Source organism: Chlorocebus sabaeus, chromosome 11 (genome assembly GCF_047675955.1).
Source record: "Chlorocebus sabaeus isolate Y175 chromosome 11, mChlSab1.0.hap1, whole genome shotgun sequence".
Lineage (NCBI taxonomy): Eukaryota > Metazoa > Chordata > Mammalia > Primates > Cercopithecidae > Chlorocebus > Chlorocebus sabaeus.
The window spans coordinates 48,036,204-48,058,241 of NC_132914.1; the positions used below are offsets into that span (position 1 = coordinate 48,036,204).

Sequence of the window (22,038 nt, forward strand, 5' to 3'; positions counted from 1 at the left end):
GTTACTGGGCTTTGGTGGAAACTGAGCATTTGACTATGGGTCATCAAGTCACCATGTGACCTGAGCTACCTATCATGAACTGGGTGCTTTCTGACCCATCTAGCTTTAAAATGGGTCATGCACAGCAGCATTTCATCATCAAATGGAAGTGGTATATACATGATTGGGCTCGAGCAGGTCCTGAAGGCACAAGTAAGTTACATGAGGAAGTGGCTCAAATGCCCATGGTCTCCATTCCTGCCACCCTGCCTTCTCTCCTGGAGCCTGCACTGGTGGACTCATGGGGTGTTCTCTATGGTCAGTTGACAGAGGAAGAGAAGACTAGGGCCTGGTTCCAGATGGTTCTGCACAATATGCAGGCACCACCTGAAAGTGGACAGCTGCAGCACTACAGCCCCTTTCTAGGACATCCCTGAAGGACAGCAGTGAAGGGAAATCTTCCCAGCAGGCAGAACTTCAAGCAGTGCGCCTGGTTGTACACTTTGCATGGAAGGAGAAATGGCCAGGTGTGTGATTATATACTGATTCATGGGCTGTAGCCAATGACTGGATGGTCAGGGACTTGGGAGAAGAATGATTGGAAAATTGGTGACAAAGAAATTTGGGGAAGAGATATGTGGATGGACCTCTCTGAGTGGTCACAAACTGTGAAGATATTTGTATCCCATGTGAGTGCTCACCAATGGGTGACCTTAGGAGAGGAGGAATTAAATAATCAAGTGGATAGGATGACCCATTCTGTGGACACTACTCAGCCTCTTTCCCCAGCCACGCCTCTTATCCCCCAATGGGTGCATGAACAAAGTGGCCATGGTGGCAGGGCTGGAGGTTATGCATGAGCTCCCACTCACCAAGGCTGATCTGGCTACGGCCACTGCTGAGTGCCCAATTTGCCAGCAGCAGAGGTGCCAATACTGAGCCCTCAATATGGCACCATTCCTCGGGGTGATCAGCCAGCTACCTGGTGTCAGGTTGATTATATTGGACCGCTTCCATCATAGAAAGGGCAGAGGTTTGTCCTCACTGGAATAGACACTTACTTCAGATATGGGTTTGCCTATCCTGCATGCAGTGCTTCTGCCAAGACTACCATCTGTGAACTCACAGAATGCCTTATTACCATCACGGTATCCCACACAGCATTGTCTCTGACCAAGGCACTCACTTTACAGCTAAAGAAATGCGACAGTGGGCTCATGCTCATGGAAATCACTGGTGTTACCATGTTCCTCATCATCCTGAAGCAGCTGGGTTGAGAGCATGGTGGAATGGCCTTTTGAAGTCACAATTATAATGCCAACTAGGTGATAATACTTTGCAGGGCTGGGGCAAAATTCTCCAAAAGGCCATGTATGCTCTGAATCAGTGTCCAATGTATGGGATTGATTCTCCCATAGTTAAGAATCACAGGTCCAGGAATCAAGGTGGAAGTGGAAGTGGCACCACTCACCATCACCCCTAGTGATACACTAGCAAAATTTTTGCCTCTTCTTCCCACAACATTATGTTCTGCTGGGCCTAGAGGTCTTAGTTCCAGAGGGAAGAATGCTGCCATCAGGAGACAGAACAACGATTCCATTAAACTGGAAGTTAAGATTGCCACCTGGACACTTTGGGCTCCTGCTACCTTTAAGTCAACAGGGAGTTACAGTGTTGGCTGCGGTGCACTTTGGGCTCCTGCTACCTTTAAGTCAACAGGGAGTTACAGTGTTGGCTGCGGTGACTGACCCAGACTATCAAGATGAAATCTGAAATCAGTCTACTACTCCACAATGGAGATAAGGAAGAGTATGCATGGATACAAGAGATCCATTAGGGCATCTCTTCGTATTTCCATGACCTGTGATTAAGGTCAATGGGAAACTACAATAGTCCAATCCAGGCAGGACTACAGATGGTCCAGATCCTTCAAGAATAAAAGTTTAGGTTACTCCATCAGGAAAAAAGCCATGACCTGCTGAGGTGTTTGCTGAAGGCAAAGGGAGTACAGAATGGGTAGTAAAAGAAGGTAGTCATCAATACCAGCTACAACCATGTGACCAGCTGCAGAAATGAGGGCTATAACTGTCATAAGTATTTCCTCCTCCTTTTGTTAAAAACATGTTTGTATGTGTATATACTTGTACTAAGAAACTATTTTCATTTTATTTCCTTTTCCTTTATCATGTGACATAAGATTTATTGACTTCATATCAGCATTTAAGTATTATTAACTTTATGTAATAGGATTTGGGTTGGGGATCAGTGCCTTTCCGGTTGTACAAGGGATACTCGTATTATGTTAAGTGTAATTATGACATTATTGTTTTTGTTTTTGTTTTTTTTTTGAGACGGAGTCTTGCTCTGTCGCCCGAGCTGGAGTGCAGTGGCCGGATCTCAGCTCACTGCAAGCTCCGCCTCCCGGGTTTACGCCATTCTCCTGCCTCAGCCTCCCGAGTAGCTGGGACTACAGGCACCAGCCACCTCGCCCGGCTAGCTTTTTTGTATTTTTTAGTAGAGATGGGGTTTCACCATGTTAGCCAGGATGGTCTCGAACTCCTGACCTCGTGATCCGCCCGTCTCAGCCTCCCAAAGTGCTGGGATTACAGGCTTGAGCCACCGTGCCCGGCCGACATCATTGTTTTTATTTGAAGATTATGTATGCTCTCAGGAGATGTGTTCAAGTTGACAAGGAGTGGACTTGTGATGGTTAATACTGAGTGTCAACTTGATTGGATTGAAGGATGCAAAGTACTGATCCTGCATGTGTCTGTGAGGGTGTTGCAAAGGAGATTAACATTTGAGTCAGTGGGCTGGGGAAGGCCCACCCACCCTTAACTGGGTGGGCACAATCTTATCAACTTCCAGTGAATATAAAGCAGGCAGAAAAATGTGAAAAGGAGAGATGAGAGACGGGCCTAGCCTCCCAGTCTACATCTTTCTCCCATGCCAGATGCTTCCTGCCCTTGAACATCAGACTCCAAGATCTTCAGTTTTGGGACTTAGACTGGCTCTCCTTGCTCCTTAGCTTGTAGACAGCCTATTGTGCAACCTTCTGATCGTGTAAGTTAATACTTAATAAACTCCCCTTTATATATATCCTATTAGTTCTGTCCCTCTAAGAGAAGCCTGACTAATACAATCCCCATGTTGGAAGCCTGGACCTCCACTGTACAGAATTATTGAGGAAGGACAATAGGGTCTGGAAGCAGCAAACCTAAAGGCTGCACGCCAACTTCCTAGAACTAAATGGAAAGGAAACCCCTAACTTTCCACACACCTAAGAAACAAAAGGACCAGAGGCTACTCCCTTTGACCTTTTTCTGTGAGGCAAATGGGAAATTGGCTGTCCTCAATGAATCAGACTGATTGCAAGCCAGTCTTTGTTTGCATTAAAGTATAACTTTGAGACCAGGCGTGGTGGCTCACACCTGTAATCCCAGCACTTTGGGAGGCTAAGGCAGGTGGATCACCTCAGGCTGGGAGTTCGAGACTGCCTGACCAACACAGAGAAACACTGTCTCTACTAAAAATACAAAATTAGCCAGGCGTGGTGATGCATGCCTGTAAACCCAGCTACTCGGGAGGCTGAGGCAGGAGAATCGCTTGAAACCAGGAGGTGGAGGTTCAAGAACCAAGATTGCTCCATTGCACTCCAGCCTGGGCAAGAAGAGCGAAACTCCGTCTCAAATAAAAAAATAAAATAAAATAAAATAAAAAAAGAAGTAGTAGTATAAGTTTGTAACTTTACCCTAGCCTCTGATTGGGTGCTTTTTGCTGCAACCAATCAGACTGATGGCAAGCTGCCCCTTTATTTACATGAGATGAGCATGAAGTAATCAATAGGAAACTTCTAGAGGGTATTTGGACCCAAGAAGATTCTGTATCTGGGCCCTTGAGCAGCTGCTTGGGCCACTCCTGCGCTGTGGAGTGTACTTCTTCTGTTGCTTCATTCTTTCTTTGCTTTGCTGGGCGTTTTGCCCAATTCTTTGTTCAAAATGCCAAAAACCTGGACAACTTGTAGTCACAACCCTCTGGTGGTAACATGATTTCCCTTCATTACCAATCATAACCACCTTCTAATTCTTCTGGGGTTTTTGCTGGTTTTTTGTTTCCTTCATTACACTCATTTATTTCTTCCTTCTGAGGTGTCTTCCGATTTAGACTGGGGGAGGCAGACTGTGCCACTTTGCCATCATGTTAGGGGACCATAATTATGTCCCTTTCATGAGTCAGCCTACCTCAGGGTTGTTGAAGCTTTGTGTTTCCAGTTGTCTAGAGCAGAAGATACTCTTTCTTCATAGTAGTAGTCTAGAAATGAAGATGTTCAACCTGAAGAACTACAGGCAGAATATAAAACCAAAGGAAACACAAAGCAATATATACGCACAAAAGAGAACAAAATAGGCATTTTACTGAAAGATATTGAAATGTACTTTCAATATGCTTGTATTTAATTTTACAGTCATTTGGGAATCTTCTTAACCCTGGAAATGAAACAAGAAAATTAACCTCATTATAAATTGCTTTAAACACATTTGTGGGAATATAGGTGAGTCATAGGGAAAATAAAAGTGCCTCCAGAACTCACAAAGTTAAACTAGTAAAATCTGTATGTAATCCTTTTGTTTGTTTGTTTGTTTGTTTGTTTGTTTTTGAGACAGGGTCTCCTACTGTCACACAGGCTGTAGTACAGTGGTGCCATCTCAGCTCACTGCAACCTCTGCTCCCCAGGCTCAAGCAATCCTCCCACCTCAGCGTCCCAAGTAGCTAAGACCACAGGTGCACACCACCACACCTGGCTGTTTTTTTGTACTTTTGGTACAGACTGGGGTCTTGCCATGTTGCCCAGGCTGGTCTTGAACTCCTGAACTCAAGCATCTAAGTTCAGGAGTTCCTTGGCCTCCCAAAGTGCTGGGATTACAGGTGTGAGCCACTGTGACTGGCCTGTAATCCACATACATAAAGTTACCATAAAGGTGACAGAATGCCTCGAAGACCCAAAATCAGGAAGAAAAGGACTTGGCAATACCTTATTACTTATTAGACAGTATTCTTATACCTAAAGTTAGAACATGGCTTCAATATTGATAATTAATGATGGTTATTTCCAAGGATAGACCTGTCTGTATTTTTAAAATTTTCGGTGAACATGCATTACTTATGTAATTGGAAAAAAACTGAGTATTATTTTAATGGAATTTTCATAGGAAAATAATTATATAAATATACAAAGTACTGCAAAGATATTTGGTGTAGCATTGTTTGCAATGTAGGAAAATATCCAAATTTCTATCAGTAGGAGAACAATTCAATAAATTACGATATATCTATACAATGGGCCAGGTGTGCCTGTAATCCCAGCTACTTGGGAGACTAAAGCAGGAGGATCACTTGACCCCAGAAGTTCGAGGTTACACTGAGCTATGATTGTGCCACTGCACTGTAGCCTGAGTGACAGAGCAAGACCACATCTTTAAAAACAAACAAAAACTACAGATATACAATGAATATCATGCAACCAACAAAATGATGATGTAGCTCTATATTTATTAGCATAGAAAAATTTCACAAATGTACTGTTTAATGAAACATATAGTAGGTTTATTTTATTTTATTTTTTATTTTGAGACACAGTCTTTGTTGCCCAGGCTGGAGTGCAGTGGCGTGATATCGGCTCACTGAAACCTCTGCCTCCCAGGCTCAAGCCATTCTCATGCCTCAGTCTCCTGAGTAGCTGGGACTACAGGTGTGTGCTACCATGCCCAGCTAATTTTTTATCTTTTTAGTAGATACAGGGTTTCACCAAGTTGGCCAGGCTGGTCTGGAACTCCTGGCTTCAAGTGATCCACCTGCCTCAGTCTCTCAAAGTTCAGGATTACAGGCATGAGCCACCACTCCTGGCCTCAAAGTAGGTTTTAAAACATATCCAGGCCGGGCATGGTGGCTCATGCCTGTAATCCCAGCCCTTTGGGAGGCCAAGGCAGGTGGATCACCTGAGGTCAAGAGTTCAAGACCAGCCTGGCCAACATGGTGAAACCTTGTCTCTACTAAAAATACAAACAAAATTAGCTGGGCGTGGTGGCGTGCACCTGTAGTCCCAGCTACCTGGGGAGGCTGAGGAGAATCGCTTGAACCCAGGAGGCAGAGGTTTGAGTGAGCTGAGATTGCACCACTGCACTCTAGCATGGATGACAGAGGGAGACTCTGTCTTGAAAATAAATAAATATAAATAAAATAGTAAACTGGAAATAAGAGTCTGCAGAGATTTAGCATGAGTAAGAAGTGGTTAGGTCAGAAGGATATCTGACACTTGAAGCTAGTAATGGAATGTAAGGAAAGTGAAACTTAAAAATTTATGTATTTCATCCCAAGGCCCTATAATCATTAAATTAGCAATATTATCCCTCAAAATAACCTAAATTAATTAGTTTAATCACTATAAAAGGGAAAATGGGAGACCAGAAAAAATGTTGCTTTCTGATTATAACCTATGAGTCATGCTTATTCAACTTAATTGTTACATTTGGTTTAATAATTTTTTTTCCATAAACTCATGCTCATGATATATGACTTTATACTGTATACATCAAATAGTAATATTTTTCCTAATGTTTTGCTGTATTATAGAATTTTAAATGTCTTATTTTATGGTGTCTGCCACCTGGACAAATTTGTGAATTAATAGTACTTATTTTTTTTGAGACAGAGTCTCACTCTATTGCCCAGGCTGGAGTGCAGTGGCACAATCTGGGCTCACTGCAACCTCTACCTCTTGGGTTCCAGCAATTATCCTGTCTCACCCTCTGAGTAGCTGGGATTACAGACGTATACCACCATGCCCAGCTAATCTTGTATTTTAGTAGAGACAGGGTTTCACCATGTTGGCCAGGCTGGTCTGAAACTCCCGACCTCAGGTGATCCACCCGCCTTGGCCTCCCAAAGTGCTGGATTTACAGGCATGAGCCACCACACCTAGCCTAACACTACTTCTTACTTCAGGACTTAGATTTCACCAGAATAAATCAGACTGCTCCTGTGAACTCTTTAAGATTAACAAAAGTTCAATTTTCTAAATTCTTGATTTTGAATATTAAATAATTATCTGTCCTGAAAGAGTTAATGCAGACTCCAAAGGCCTTATTTCCTCTAGAATAATTTCCAATGGTGTAAGTGAGAATCTGGTTCAACAGATTTTAGAAATGTGGAGTCATCTCTTCAGTATATCCTAGGAAATAAACACCTAATTTACTCAATTTGGGTCTAGATATGATAATTGCACTTAAGGTCATGTCACTGAATCATAACATGGAGAAAAGCATTCTACAATGGTCTTTCTGGTATTTCTATTAGCAAATCTCTAAGGATAGAATTAAAAATGGACCTATCTAGTGTTAGATTAGGTTCATGGTATTATAATTGGCTTTTTGTTTGTTTTATATTACTCGGTGATGACATCTACGGGCCTATGATGAGAAACACTAACAGACTAATGCTGAATTTACCTGTACTATTTTATGACTGGTGTTAGTCTAACCTCATACCAAACATTACTTTTGGTTGATGTAGTACCAATTTCTCCTGTACGTGGTGCTACAGGAGAAAGTCAAGTTAGGGAACCAAAAGGTATATGATCAAAGGCCCAACTACCAGAGTGCTTCCAGTCCATAACTTACTGTGACTGGAGGGATGCAAGAGATTTTCGGAAGGTAGACTGCACCTCTAACTGAAGCAGCCTGGGAATATCTGGGTACCCACCCAGCTGGGCCCAGAGTGAATGCATAGATGTCTTCTCTGCTATTGGGTAGCTTGAAGTGGACAGATCAACATTCCAGATGGGCTGTGTCTGGTCCTCTTGTTGTCTACAGAATCAGAGAGCATAAGTTGGGAATGCCAAATTCTCCTGAGCTCCATAGCCCATCAAAATATATCTTATTCTCCCTTCTTCACTACCACCTCATCCTGTAATGCCCTCCCCTTGCACTGACCAGCATTAGCTATGCCCACTCTGACAGAGAGATGGATGAAAAAGCAGAATTTGCTGAGTTACCAAAGCTGCATTTTCATGACTTCACCTAGTAATCCATTTTACAACTACCATTTTAGCTTCATGGTGTAGAGAGACCACATAACTTTCCCCCTTCCTTCCCAAAGCTCCTGCCTCCTTAAAAAAAAATAGAAGAAAAAAAGAAGATAATGCTTCTAAGTTTCTTTATTAACTATTCTTAAAAGAATGAGTTTTTTAGTAAGAAAGACTCTACTATATTTTTAGAGGAACTCAAAATCCAATGTTAAATATTTAAGGAGAAATATATGCCAACTTAGCTAAGGGAATTAATACTCCTTTTTTTTTTTTTTTTTTTTTGAGACAGTTTCGCTCTTGTTGCCCAGGCTGGAGTGCAATGGCACGATCTCGGCTCACCGCAACCTCGGCCACCCAGGTTCAAGCGATTCTCCTGCCTCAGTCTCCCGACTAGCTGGGATTACAGGCATGCACCACCACGCCAGGCTAGTCAAGCTGGTCTTGAACTCCCAACCTCAGATGATCCACCTGCCTCGGCCTCCCAAAGTGCTGGGATTACAGGCGTGAGCCACCGTGCCCGGCCTAATACTCCTTTAGACTCTCCATTGCACCATTTGATAATTGTGGAGAAAGGGAAGTTCTTGGGCAGGGAAAAAAAATTAGGTCCCATATATTTTTTTTTTTTTTTTTTTTTGAGACGGAGTCTGGCTCTGTCGCCCAGGCTGGAGTGCAGTGGCCGGATCTCAGCTCACTGCAAGCTCCGCCTCCTGGGTTTACGCCATTCTCCTGCCTCAGCCTCCCGAGTAGCTGGGACCACAGGCGCCGCCACCACACCCGGCTAGTTTTTTGTATTTTTTTAGTAGAGACGGGGTTTCACCGTGTTAGCCAGGATGGTCTCGATCTCCTGACCTTGTGATCCGCCCGTCTCGGCCTCCCAAAGTGCTGGGATTACAGGCTTGAGCCACCGCGCCCGGCCAGGTCCCATATATTGTCCAAACAAAGTTTAATATCAGTCTGTCTAGCACATACCTAAATTTCTTGAATATGTCAGAGGTTCTGTCTTCTTCCACTAGTAATTTTAAGAATGGCTTTTGAACAAATGTGGTAGAGGCAGGTATCTGCTTTTCTTCGATGATTAAGGGGATAGGTTGACTAAGATTCAATTCATATATCTTTTTGAGCTATAAAAAAATAGATCAGAAAAAGGAAACCATGAAAAGAGACAGAATCTTTAGAAGGGTCTTCAGAGCTGGCCGTACACTAAACTGTGACTCCTCCTTTTCCATGGATTTGCAAATCCTTTCCCTACTCCACCCACCTCCAACACACATCATTTCAAGAGGTGGCAGCTCTGCTACATAAAAACCTTGGTCCTACTTAAGCTCAAATCCTGGTCCTCTCATTTTCTTGCTGTGAGACTTTGGGATAGTTGCTTATCTACACTTCTTTCTCCTCATTTCTAAAACAGGGATACTAACACAGAGTTGTTGTGAGAATTGTAAAACACAGTATATATGGAAGCACTTTATAAATTGTGAAGCAGTATGCAACTGTAATGATAGCCAGCATTTACTAAATACTTACTGAATGTCAGACACTGAACTAAGCCCTCTCCATATATTAGCTGATTTGGTATTTGTAATAACCTTATGCGGTATGTATTATTATTACCCTTGTCTTACAGCAGGAGAATCTGAGGCTCAGAAAATGTAAGCAGCTTGCATAAAGTCACTTAGCTAGTATGTAGCTAGGCTGATTTGAACCCAGACAATCTGGTAGCAGAGCTAGCCATCTTGACCACCACGCTGATTCAGTGCAAAGTATTCATTCATATCTAATCTCTTATCCCTTTTGCTTTTTTTGTCTCCTTTCTCCAAGCCTTGATACCCATGCTTCATCCTCTGGATTCTGGCTTCCCTGGCCCCAGACCCTTATTCCTCCTCTGAAATGCCCTAGGCATTGTGATTCCTGTTAGACAACGCATGTTGCTGCCAACCCATCTTGCTTTACTCTATGTACATTGGCCATATTTGCCAAATCAAAAAAGGGAGCATATTCATTTTTTTTTTTTTTTTTTTACAAAGAGCTGTAATATTTAAAATATAACTGTTCTGGGCTGGGCGCAGTGGCTCACGCCTGTAATCCCAGCACTTTGGGAGGCTGCTGTGGGCGGATCACTTGAGGTCAGGAGTCCAAGACCAGCCTGGCCAACATGATGAAACCCCGTCACTACTAAAAATACAAAAATTAACAAGGCATGGTGGTGGGCACCTGTAATCCCAACTACTCAGGAGGGTGAGGAAGGAGAATCACTTGAACCCAGGAGGCGGAGGTTGCAGATCACACCACTGCACTCCAGCCTGGGCGACACAGTGAGAACTTGTCTCAAAAATAAATAAATAATAAAATAAAATAAAATAAAATAAAACAGTTCTGGAAAATTTACAATATATATTTGACTTGGATGAGAATTTGGATTAGAATCTGATGAGAAGCCTCTCTGTACCTTCCAAAGTAGCAAGTAAACTAATCTTATAAACTAATCGACGCTGACAGAGAAGGATATACAGATATAAAATGTTTCTAGAACCACAGCTTGTAATATTTATTATTAGAACTCAGGCCAGGCATGGTGGCTTACACCTATAATCCCAACACTTTGGGAGGTCGAGGCGGGTGGATCACCTGAGGTCAGGAATTCGAAACCAGCCTGGCCATCATGGTGAAACACCATCTCTACTAAAAATATAAAATGTAGCTGGGTGTGGTGGTGGGCACGTGTAATCCCATCTATTCAGGAGGCTGAATCAGGAGAATCGCTTGAACCCAAGAGGTGGAGGTTGCAGCAAGTCAAAATAGTGCCACTGCACTCCCTGGGAGACAGAGCAAGACTGTCTCAAAAACAGAACAAAAACAAAAACAAAACAAAAAAAATGCCATTTGAAAGATAGAGGCAGAGATTGGAATTACGTGGCTACAAACTGAGGAATGCTAAGGATTGCCCATAGCCACCACAATCTAGGAGAGAAGCATGCAACAGAATGCCCTCTCAGAGCTTCTAGAAGGAACCAACCCGGCAGACACCCTGATTTCACTAACTTCTGGCCTCTAGAACTGTGAGAGAGTAAATTTCTGTTGTTTTAAGCTGTGAAGTTTGTGGTAATTTGTTACAGCAGCCCAGGAAAGTAATATAACATGGTGTCTCCAGGTAAATGTCATTTACAAAGCTTACCACTTTCAAGTTTTTACAACATGCTGGAGAGAGGGAGTGGAAAGCAAGTTACCTGGTTGAATACATGTATCATTTTCTTCAGGCACTGATTCCGTTTCTGCCCTAGAGACTTCTGCTTCTCAGTCCAGACCTGCATCACCTTTTTCCCGTAGTCATCAAGTCTGCTCAGCATCACGTGGAGGTTCCTGGCCTCATAGCCTTTCCCAGTATTTTGGATGGCTTTTAGTCGTTTCATTATGTTGTTCCTTGAAAAGATTAATAAGAATTAGAATGATAATAGTTTCAGACCCTACTTCAGCAAACTTGTCCTCAGTTTCTTTTTTTTGTTTTTGTTTTTGTTTTTTTTTTTTTTTTTTTTTTTGAGACGGAGTCTTGCTCTGTGCCCCAGGCTGGAGTGCAGTGGCGCGATCTCGGCTCACTGCAAGCTCCGCCTCCCGGGTTTACGCCAATCTCCTGCCTCAGCCTCCCGAGTAGCTGGGACTACAGGCGCCTGCCACCACGCCCGGCTAATTTTTTCTTGTATTTTTAGTAGAGACGGGGTTTCACTGTGTTAGCCAGGATGGTCTCGATCTCCTGACCTCGTGATCCGCCCGTCTCGGCCTCCCAAAGTGCTGGGATTACAGGCTTGAGCCACCGCGCCCGGCCAGTTTCTTTTTTTTGAAACGAAGTTTCGATCTTGTTGCCCAGGCTGGAGGTACCATGGCGCGATCTTGGCTCACTGCAACCTTCGCCTCCCGGATTCAAGAAATTATCCTGCCTCAGCCTCCCAAGTAGCTGGGACTACAGGCATGCACCACCACAACCGGCTAATTTTTGTATTTTTAGTAGAGATGGGGTTTCTGCATGTTGATCAGGCTGGTCTCAAACTCCTGACCTCATGATCCACCTGCCTTGGCCTCCTAAAGTGCTGGGATTGTAGTCGTGAGCCGCTGAGCACGGTCTATTTTATTTTATTTTATCTTATCTTGTCTTTTTAATTTTATTTTATTTTATTTTTCTGAGACAGAGTCTAACTCTGTTGCCCAGGCTGGAGTGCAGTGGCATGATCTTGACTCACTGCAACCTCTGCCTCACAGGTTCAAGTGATTCTCATGCCTCAGCCTCCCAAGTAGCTGGGAATACAGGTGTGCACCACCACGCCCAGCTAATTTTTGTGTTTTTAGTAGAGATGGGGTTTTGCCATGTTGTCCAGGCTGGTCTTGAACTCCTGACCTCAAGCGATCCTCCTGCCACAGCCTCCCAAAACGTTGAGATTACAGGAGTGAGCCACTATGCCCGACCTGTCCTCAGTTTCTTTCAATTCTCTCATCATCCCCAGTAAGCACAGAAGGATGGGAAGCTTGCTTAATAAGACTTTAATCCAGTTCCTAGAACAAACCTTCAAAAATCTATATGATATCAAAATTTTCATTAAGTCTTTACCAAGTTTCCAGTATTAAAATAGTGTTGCTTACAATTATTTTAATATATTTTAAAAGTTATGCCAGGTGAAGTAGCTCATGCCTGTAATCCCAGCACTTTGGGAGGCTGAGGTGGGAGGATCGCTTGAGGCCAGGAGTCTGCAACCAGCCTGGACAATATAGTAAGACTCCATCTCTACAAAATAAAAATAGCTGGGCATGGTGGCACATACCTGTAGACACAGCCACTCAGGAGGCTGAGGCGAGAGGCTTGCTTGAACCTAGGGAGTTCAAGCCTGCAGTGAGTTATGATCACGCCACTACATTTGCCTTTTTGTTAAGGGCAAGACTCTAGCTCTTAAAAAAATAGTTAAATGTGGCTATTTGTAATAAAAATTACCTTAGGGGATAAGATAGACCATTTTTTCATATGTACAGATATGTGTAAGACACATAGAAGGTAAGGCCAGGCGTGGTGTCTCACGCCTGTAATCCCAGCAGTTTGGGAGGCCAAGGCGGGTGGATCACAAGGTCAGGAGTTCAAGACCAGCCTGGCCAACATTGTGAAATCCCATCTCTACTAAAAACACAAAAATTAGCCAGGCGCAGTGGCAGGCAACTGTAATCCCAGCTACTCGGGAGGCTGAGGCAGGAGAATCGCTTGAACCCGGGCAACAGAGGTTGCAGTGAGCCTGAGCAACACAGTGAGATCCCGTCTCAAAAAAAAAAAAAAACATGACACATAGAAAGTACTTAATACAATTAGGGAAAAGACAGTGTCCTTGCCTTCAAAAGCACTTATAATCCAGAATAGGAGACTAAGTTACTTGTAAAAAAAAGAAATAGAATAAATGCTAAATAAAAATATAAACAGGCTGCAGGAACAAAAAGGAAAGCATAATTAATTCTAGTAAGAGTAATAAGGCCAGGCGCAGTGGCTCACGCCTGTAATCCCAGCACGTTGGGAGGCCAAGGTGGGCAGATCACAAGGTCAGGGGCTCGAGACCAGCCTGGCCAACATGGTGAAACCCTGTCTCTACTAAAACATACAAACATTAGCCGGGTGTGGTGGTGGGCATCTATAGTCCCAGCTATTCAGGAGGCTGAGTCAGGAGAATCACTTGAACCTGGGAGATGGAGGTTGCAGTGAACAGAGATCGCATCATTGCACTCCAGCCTGGGTGACAGAGTGAGACTTAAAAAAAAAAAAAAAAAAAAAAAAGAGTAATAAAGAAAGCTTTATAGGAAGATGTCAAGCAGAATTTTGAGGGACAGTCACAAAAAGATTTTCCCTTTCTCTCTCTCTCCCCACTGCCCTCCTATAATGTATTCCACCGCATTTTGGTGGTCCTAAACAGAGTTCGGCCATCCTCATTTCTACAGGAGAGGAAAAGAAATCTCAGCAAAGTTAAATATTTTTTCTAATGTCCCATAAATGATAAACGGTAGATTTGGGAAGCAAGCCCAGATCTTCTTTCTTCCATAATGCCAATATTTCTCAAGGTGCGGACTCTGATCACCTAGACTGAATCATAAGGGGGAGACGGGTGGGGGGCTTATTGAAAATGCAGGTTCCAAGGTACTTCTCCATACCTTTTGAATCAAAATCTTAGTGGTAGGCTTCAGGAATCTGCATTTTAAAATCTCAGGTAACTCTTACTTTACTAAAGTTTGAAAACCATTGTGCTTACGAACAGAACAGGGAAGAAGGGGATGAGGAAGTCCAGGTGGAGAAATCCTATAAATAAAGGTAAGAAAGCGAAAGTTATATTTTGAGAGTGATGAGTAGTCTGGGGTTTTTGACCACAGGTGTGTGAAAGGATATAGTGGGGGATGAGACTGGAATGGTTGGATTATCAATGGCTTTAAAAGGTATGTTAAGGAGTTTGGATCTTCTCTTTTTTTTTTTTGGTAGATGATGGGGACTCATCAAAGATATTTTTTCTGAATATATGTATTTTATATATATGCATATATATATATATATATAGCCTCAGGTGAATCAGTAAGATTTACCTGAGATTGTATTTATCCATCCATCTCTATCTATATTGAGAGAGAAGAGAGAAAGAATAATTCTTAGCTCTTAGATTTCTTTTATGGGTTATAATGAATACTTTAGAACCTACTATATATGGATCATTTAATACTTAAATTATTATCTTTGTATTTAATATTTAAATGTATTAGATTTTTTAATTTTCCAATAAGCCTCTTCACACCAAATATTTCCTGACATTTTTCTGTCTAATTACACAGGCTTTTGAGATTTTCTTATCATTTTTTCTTACTGAAATTATATTTCACTGCTTGGAAAAGTTTAGTTTAACTTCAAACTTAGGGACTTTATTGTTGGATGTAGTTTTAGAGATAATTCTTTTTTTTTTTTTTTTTTTTCCGACAGGGTCTCTCTTTGTCACCCAGGTTGCAGTGGCACGATCTTGGCTCACTGCAGCCTTGACTTTGTGAGCTCAAGTCATCCTCCTGCCTCAGCCCCCTAAGTAGCTGGGACTACAGGCACACCATCAGGTCTGCCAATTTTTTTTTTTTTTTTTTTTTTTGATAGAGATGGGGTTTCACCATGTTGCCCAGGCTGGTCTTTAACTCGGGGGACCAAGTGATCCACCCACCTTGGTTCCCAAAGTTCTGGGATCATAGGCATGATCCTGGTGAGATAATTCTTTTTCAATAATCTGAAGGCTGGGCGCGGTGGCTCACGCCTGTCATCCTAGCACTTTGGGAGGCTGAGGCGGGTGGATAACAAGGTCAAGAGATCAAGACCATCCTGGCCAACATGATGAAACCCCATTTCTACTAAAAATACAAAATTTAGCCAGGCGTGGTGGCGAGTGCCTATAGTCCCAGCTACTCGGGAGGCTGAGGCAGGAGAATTCCTTGACCCTGGGAGGCAGAGGTTGCAGTGAGCCGAGATGGTGCCACTGCACTCCAGCCTAGCAACAGAGCAAAACTCCGTCTTAAAAAAAAAATTGGAATATTCAATCCAGTAGTAACCATGGGGGTATCTTACTATTTAAAAGCCTATATCTAGAATCATGGCTGTTCATCCTCCTTACATTTTGTTTCCACTCTCTTAGCCCATCCCACTTATGCTGATAAAACATTGCCCTGTCCTAAGGAACACTGATTTTTAGATGGAGATTCTTTACATTTACTGAGCATCTACTATGGTAATACTACAACTGTACTACATATGTTATTTATTTAACCCTTTCAACCTTTTATTTGTTTTATTTTATTTTATTTTATTTTATTTTATTTTATTTTATTTTATTTTATTTTATTTTATTTGAGACAGAGTTTCTCTCTTGTTGCCCAGGCTGGAGTACAATGGTGCAATCCCAACTCACTGTAAACTCTGCCTCCCAGGTTCAAGCAATTCTCCTGCCTCAGCCTCTTGAGTAGCTGACATTACAGGCTGCACCACCACGCCCAGCTAATTTTTGTATTTTTAGCAGAGACGGGGTTTCACCATGTTGGCTAGGCTGGTCTCAAACTCCTGACCTCAGGTGATCCCCCCGCCTCAGCCTCCCAAAGTGCTTAGATTACAGGTATGAGCTACCATGCCTGGCCTCAACCATTATTTGAAGTAAATATTATTATATCCATTTTACATGCAGCACATTTAAGTCTCAGAGAAGTTCTGGAAATTTGAACTAAGATCTGCCCGACTTCAAAGCCTATGTTTAAGAGAAAGCATGATTAGGATTTGAATATAAAAACCATGACAGTTATTACTTTAAGACAATGTAGTACAATAGGTAGTACAGTATACTATCAACTTTGGAAATGGATTTTTAAAATTTCACTTCTACCACTTACTAGCTGTGTGATTTGGGCAAATAGGATGAACTTTCTGAACCTGATTCCGATTCTTCCAGTTAAATGCAATAATATATCTGAAGTTCCTGTTTGTTGTAGATGCATTATAAGCCCCTGTATGCACATAACTAAATTTACATAATTTATTTTCATTTAGTTTCTTCTTGTCCATACAATGTTTCCTCAAACAATTCCAGATTAGATTAGCATGATTCTCCTACAAAATGTATGTTTCCTTTAGTCTATCTGTTTTTACTGTTTCAAGACTGTAGTAATTTTTTTTTTTGAGACAGGGTCTCACTGTGTTGCCCAGGCTGGAGTGTAGTGGTGCATCCATGGCTCACTGCAACCTCAACCTCTCAGGCTCATGTGATCCTCCCACTTCAGCCTACCAAGTAGCTGGGACCACAGGCATACATACCACCACGACTGGCTAATGTTTATAATTTTTGTAGAGACAGCATCTCACTATGTTGTCCAGGCTGGCCTCAAACTCCAAGGCTCAAGCAGTTCCTCCACCTTGGCCTCCCAAAGTGCTGGGATTACAGGCGTACGCCACCAGACTGGGCTGATTTTACTTTTTATTTAGACTCCACCAGCTTGCCTGGCATGGATGCCTTTGTTTAGTAGGAGTTACACTGTTGATATATCACCTTAGCATAGAATCCTTTTAAAACAACTGTGAAGGCCGGGCGCGGTGGCTCAAGCCTGTAATCCCAGCACTTTGGGAGGCCGAGACGGGCGGAGCACGAGGTCAGGAGATCGAGACCATCCTGGCTAACACGGTGAAACCTCGTCTCTACTAAAAAGTACAAAAAACTAGCCGGGCGAGGTGGTGGGTGTCTGTAGTCCCAGCTACTCCGGAGGCTGAGGCAGGAGAATGGCTTAAACCCGGGAGGCGGAGCTTGCAGTGAGCTGAGATCCGGCCACTGCACTCCAGCCTGGGCAACAGAGCCAGACTCCGTCTCAAAAAAAAAAAAAAAACAACTGTGAATATTTTCCTAGTAATCCTACTCTCACCCTTATATTCTTTCAAAACGTTTAGGTGGATGCCACCTAGTCCTAATTTATGCCTCTGTATGAGCTTTAACTCTTCTTAAATCTGTCTTCCACATTACTGGTATTTTACTTCCCTTGCTAATAATTCTTTAGTTATCCTCTATTAAGTACAGAATGAAATACAAGTTCCTTAGCATGTGATTTAGGATTCTTTTTTATCTTGCCTCTCTTTTGTCTTTCCAGTCTCATCTCTTATTACATCTTGCTTATTCTTTGTGTTCCAAGTACCAGCAACAAAGTACTTTATACACACACACACACACACACACACACACAGCTTCTTCCTGCTGCCTTTCTTTATTCTGCTACACTCTCTGACTTCTCTGTTTTACTGACTGTTTCTTTTTTTGAGACAGAGTCTTACTCTGTCACCAGGCTGGAGTGCAGTGGTGCGATCTCAGTTCACTGCAACCACCGCCTCCTGGGTTCAAGTCTCCTGCCTCAGCCTCCCAAGTAGCTAGGGTTACAGGCACCCGCCACCGTGCCTGGCTAATTTTTTTATTTTTAGTAGAGACAAAGTTTCACCATGTTGGCCAGGCTGGTCTCAAATGGATTATCTCAGGTGATCCGCCTGTCTTGGCCTCCCAAAATGCTGGGATTACAGGCGTGAGCCACTGCGCCCAGCTCATCTTTTCTAATTTTACATCTTCCCTGTCATCTCTTCTTAGATATATTTCACCGATCATATGGGAATACAATTCTAAAACCGTATTTTAGCACTTAACTGTAGAATTCTTCACTTACAGAGGTTCTACAGAAATCTTTATTCAAAAACAGTTTATATTACTGTAATATTTTTCTCTCACATGTAATATTAGAATCTTCTTGACCTAGCCATCCTTGTCATAAAATTTTTAATCTGTCAGTATTTTATTTGTTGTTGCATCTGTTTGTGATTTTTTTATTATAACATTAAATATTAGAGAAAAGTTTCTGAAAAAATGAATTGATCCTCAATGGGATTAAGGTTATGATTGTATAAAGTCATATTTTTAAATGATTTTACTGAGACAGGTCAGATTATGCCACTTAGGTTCTCAAAGTCTTCAATAAATCTAAACGAATCATAAAAATTGAGAAAGCGACGTGGCACAGTGGCTCACACCTGTAATCCCAGCACTTTGGGAGGCCGAGGTGGGCAGATCATGAGGTCAGGAGTTCGAGACCAGCCTGGCCAACATGGTGAAACCCTGTCTCCACTAAAAATACAAAAATTAGCCAGGCATAGTGATGTGTGTCTATAATCCCAGCTACTCAGGAGGCTGATGCAGGAGAATTCCCTGAACCCAGGAGGTGGAGGTTGCAGTGAGCTGAGATTGTGCCACTGCACTCTAACCTGGGCGACAGAGCAAGACTTCGTCTCGGGAAAAAAAAAAAAAAATTGAGAGAAAGCTGTTGAAAAATTCCCTTCAAAAAGTACTAAGCCAGTATAATATCATAGGGGAAATCTGCCAAACTTTATAAGAACAGCTAATTTTACTATTAAATTGTTTCAGAGCACAAAAGATAAACTTCCACATTTTTTAATGATGCAAGCTTAAAATTATACCAAAACTTGACAAAGATAATACCATAAGAAGTAAACTGCCTGCCAAACTTAACTAATGAATACGAATGAGAAAAATCTTTAATAAAATATACTAATTCTACAATATATTCAAAGAAGGAAAAAAAAAAAAATAGCCAGGCATTGTGGCGGTGTGCCTGTAATCCCAGCTACTCTGGAGGCTGAAACAGGCTGATACAAAAGAATTGCTTGAACCTGGGAGACAGAGGTTGCAGTAAGCTGAGATCATGCCACTGCACTCCAGCTTGGGCAACAGAGCGAGACTCTGTCTTAAAAAAAACAAAAACAAAACAAAGAAGGTTACAGGTAGAACAAATAGGATTTATATCAGGAATACAATGATGGTTTAATATAATTATATTAATAGAACTAAGGAAAAAAATCTTCTTTTTTTTTTTTTTTTGTTTTTGGAGACAGAATCTCACTCTGTTGTCCAGGCTGGAGTGCAGTGGCATGATCTCGGCTCATTGCAACCTCTGCCTCCTGGGTTCAAGCAATTCTCCAGCCTCAGCTCTACTATAGGTGCATGCTACCACATCTGGCTAATTTTTGTTTTGTTTTGTTTTGTTTTGTTTTGTATTTTTAGTAGAGATGGGGTTTCACCATGTTAGCCAGGATGATCTCGATCTCCTGAGATCATGATCCGCCTGCCTCAGCCTCCTAAAGTACTGGGATTACAGGCATGAGCCACTGCTTCCGGCCTTTTTTTCTTTTTCTTTTCTTTTTTTTTTTTTTTGAGACAAGGTCTCGCTCTGTCACCCAGGGTGGAGTGCAGTGGCGCGACGTGATCGTAACTCACCACAACCTTGAACTCCTGGGCTCAAGCAGCCCTCCTGTCTCAGTCTCCCGAGTAGCTGGGACTACAGGTGCACACCACCAAGACTAGATAATTTTTTTTTTTCTTTTTTTTTTTTTTTTTTCTGAGATGGACTCTCGCTCTGTCGCCCAGGCTGGAGTGCAGTGGCCGAATCTCAACTCACTGCAAGCTCCGCCTCCCCAGTCCACGCCATTCTCCGGCCTCAGCCTCCGGAGTAGCTGGGACTACAGGCGCCCGCCACCATGCCCGGCTAGTTTTTTGTATTTTTTTTAGTAGAGACAGGGTTTCACCGTGATAGCCAGGATGGTCTCGATCTCCTGACCTCGTGATCCGCCCGTCTCAGCCTCCCAAAGTGCTGGGATTACAGGCTTGAGCCACCGCGCCCGGCCAATTTTTTTTTTTTAATGATGGAGTCAGGCTGGGTACAGTGGCTGACAACTGTAATCCCAGCACTTTGGGATGCCAAGGTGGCAGAATCATTTGAGCCTAGGAATTCAAGACCAGCCTGGGCAACAGGAGACCCTATCTTAAAAAATTTAAAAAGTAGCCAGGTGTAGTGGTGTGTGCCTATCGTCCCAGCTACTGGGGAGGTTGAAGTGGGAGGATAGCTTAAACCTGGGAAGTTGAAACTGCAGTGAACTGTGATCATGCCACTGCACTCCAGCATGGGCAACATAGCGAGACCCTATCTCAGGAGAGAAAAGACGGGGCGCCCATATGTTGCTCAGGCTGGTCTTGAAACTCCTGGCCTCAAGCAATCCTCTCGCCTCAGCTTCCCAAAGTGCTATGATTACAAGCATAAGCCACCTTCCCAGCCCACATTTTCTTTAATACATGTGAAAATAAAGTGCTCAAATCACATTATTTAACAAAATTGAACATTCAGGGTTTTTTTTGTTTGTTTGTTGTTGTTGTTGTTGTTGTTTTGAGACAGAGTCTCGCTCTGTTGCCCAGGCTGGAGTGCAGTGGTGCAGTGGTGCGATCTTGGCTCATTGCAACCTCTGTCTCCCAGGCTCAAGCAATTCTCATGCCTCAGCCTCCTGAGTAGCTGGGACTACAGCAAACCCAGCTAATCCATGGGTTTTTGTGTTCTCTTTTTTTTTTTTTTTTTTGAGATGGAGTCTCACTCCGTCATCCAGACTGGAGTGCAGTGGTACAATCTCGGCTCACTGCAACCTCCACCTCCCAGGTTGAAGCCATTCTCCTGCCTCAGCCTCCAGAGTAGCTGGGACTACAGGCGCCCACCACCACACCCAGCTAATTTTTTGTATTTTTAGTAGAGACAGGGTTTCACCGTATTAGCCAGGATAGTCTTGTTCTCCTGACCTTGTGATCTGCCTGTCTTGGCCTCCCAAACTGCTGGGATTAGAGGTGTGAGCCACCATACCCGGCCTTTTTTTTTTTTTTTTTGTAGAGATGGGGTTTCACCATGTTGGCCAGGCTGGTCTCGAACTCCTAGATTCAAGTGATCCACCCACCTTGGCCTCCCAAAGTGCTGGGATTACAGGATAAGCCACCACACCCAGCCAATCTTTTTTGGTTTTTTTGTTTTTATCACATTGAATTTGGTTTAATTCAACCTTTCTTTTTTATTTTAGTAAGTTCAACTTTTATTTTAGATTTGGAGGGTACATATGCAGGTTTGTTACATGGTTATATTGCGTGATGCTGAGGTTTGGGGTACAAATGATCCCATCACGCAGGTTATGAGCATAGTACCCAATAGGTAGTTTTTCAACCCTTGTCCCAATTCCTCTCTCCCCTACTAGTGGTCCCCAGTGTCTGTTGTTCCCATCTTTACGTCCCTGTGCACCCAACATTTAGCTCCCATTTATAAGCAAGAATGTCGGTATTTGGTTTTCTGTTCTTCTATTAATTTGTTTAGGATAATGGCCTCAAACCGCATCCATTTGCTGCAAAGGACATGATTTTGTTCTTGTTTATGGCAGCATAGTATTCCATATGTTGTATATATGCCACATTTTCTTTATCCAGTTCACCACTGATGTGTACCTAGGTTGATTCCATGTCTTTGTGAATAATACTGCAATGAACAGACAAGTGCATGTGTCTTTTTGGTAAAATAATTTATTTTCCTTTGAATATATACCCAGAAATGGG

The 22,038-nt window shown here is 42.7% G+C and overlaps 1 protein-coding gene across 1 annotated transcript in view; it reads right to left on the reverse strand.

Moving 5' to 3' along the window:
• Nucleotides 1-4,444: 4,444 nt before the first annotated feature.
• The window catches only part of FAM186A (family with sequence similarity 186 member A), a 75,517-nt gene continuing 57,923 nt past the window's right edge, over nucleotides 4,445-22,038 (reverse strand). The window contains exons 9-12 of the mRNA XM_073021335.1: nucleotides 11,287-11,479; nucleotides 9,032-9,183; nucleotides 7,656-7,841; nucleotides 4,445-4,466 (exon numbers count right to left, since the gene is read on the reverse strand). Of these exons, the coding sequence (XP_072877436.1) occupies nucleotides 4,445-4,466; nucleotides 7,656-7,841; nucleotides 9,032-9,183; nucleotides 11,287-11,479 (553 nt within the window). The remainder of the gene's footprint in view (nucleotides 4,467-7,655; nucleotides 7,842-9,031; nucleotides 9,184-11,286; nucleotides 11,480-22,038) is intronic.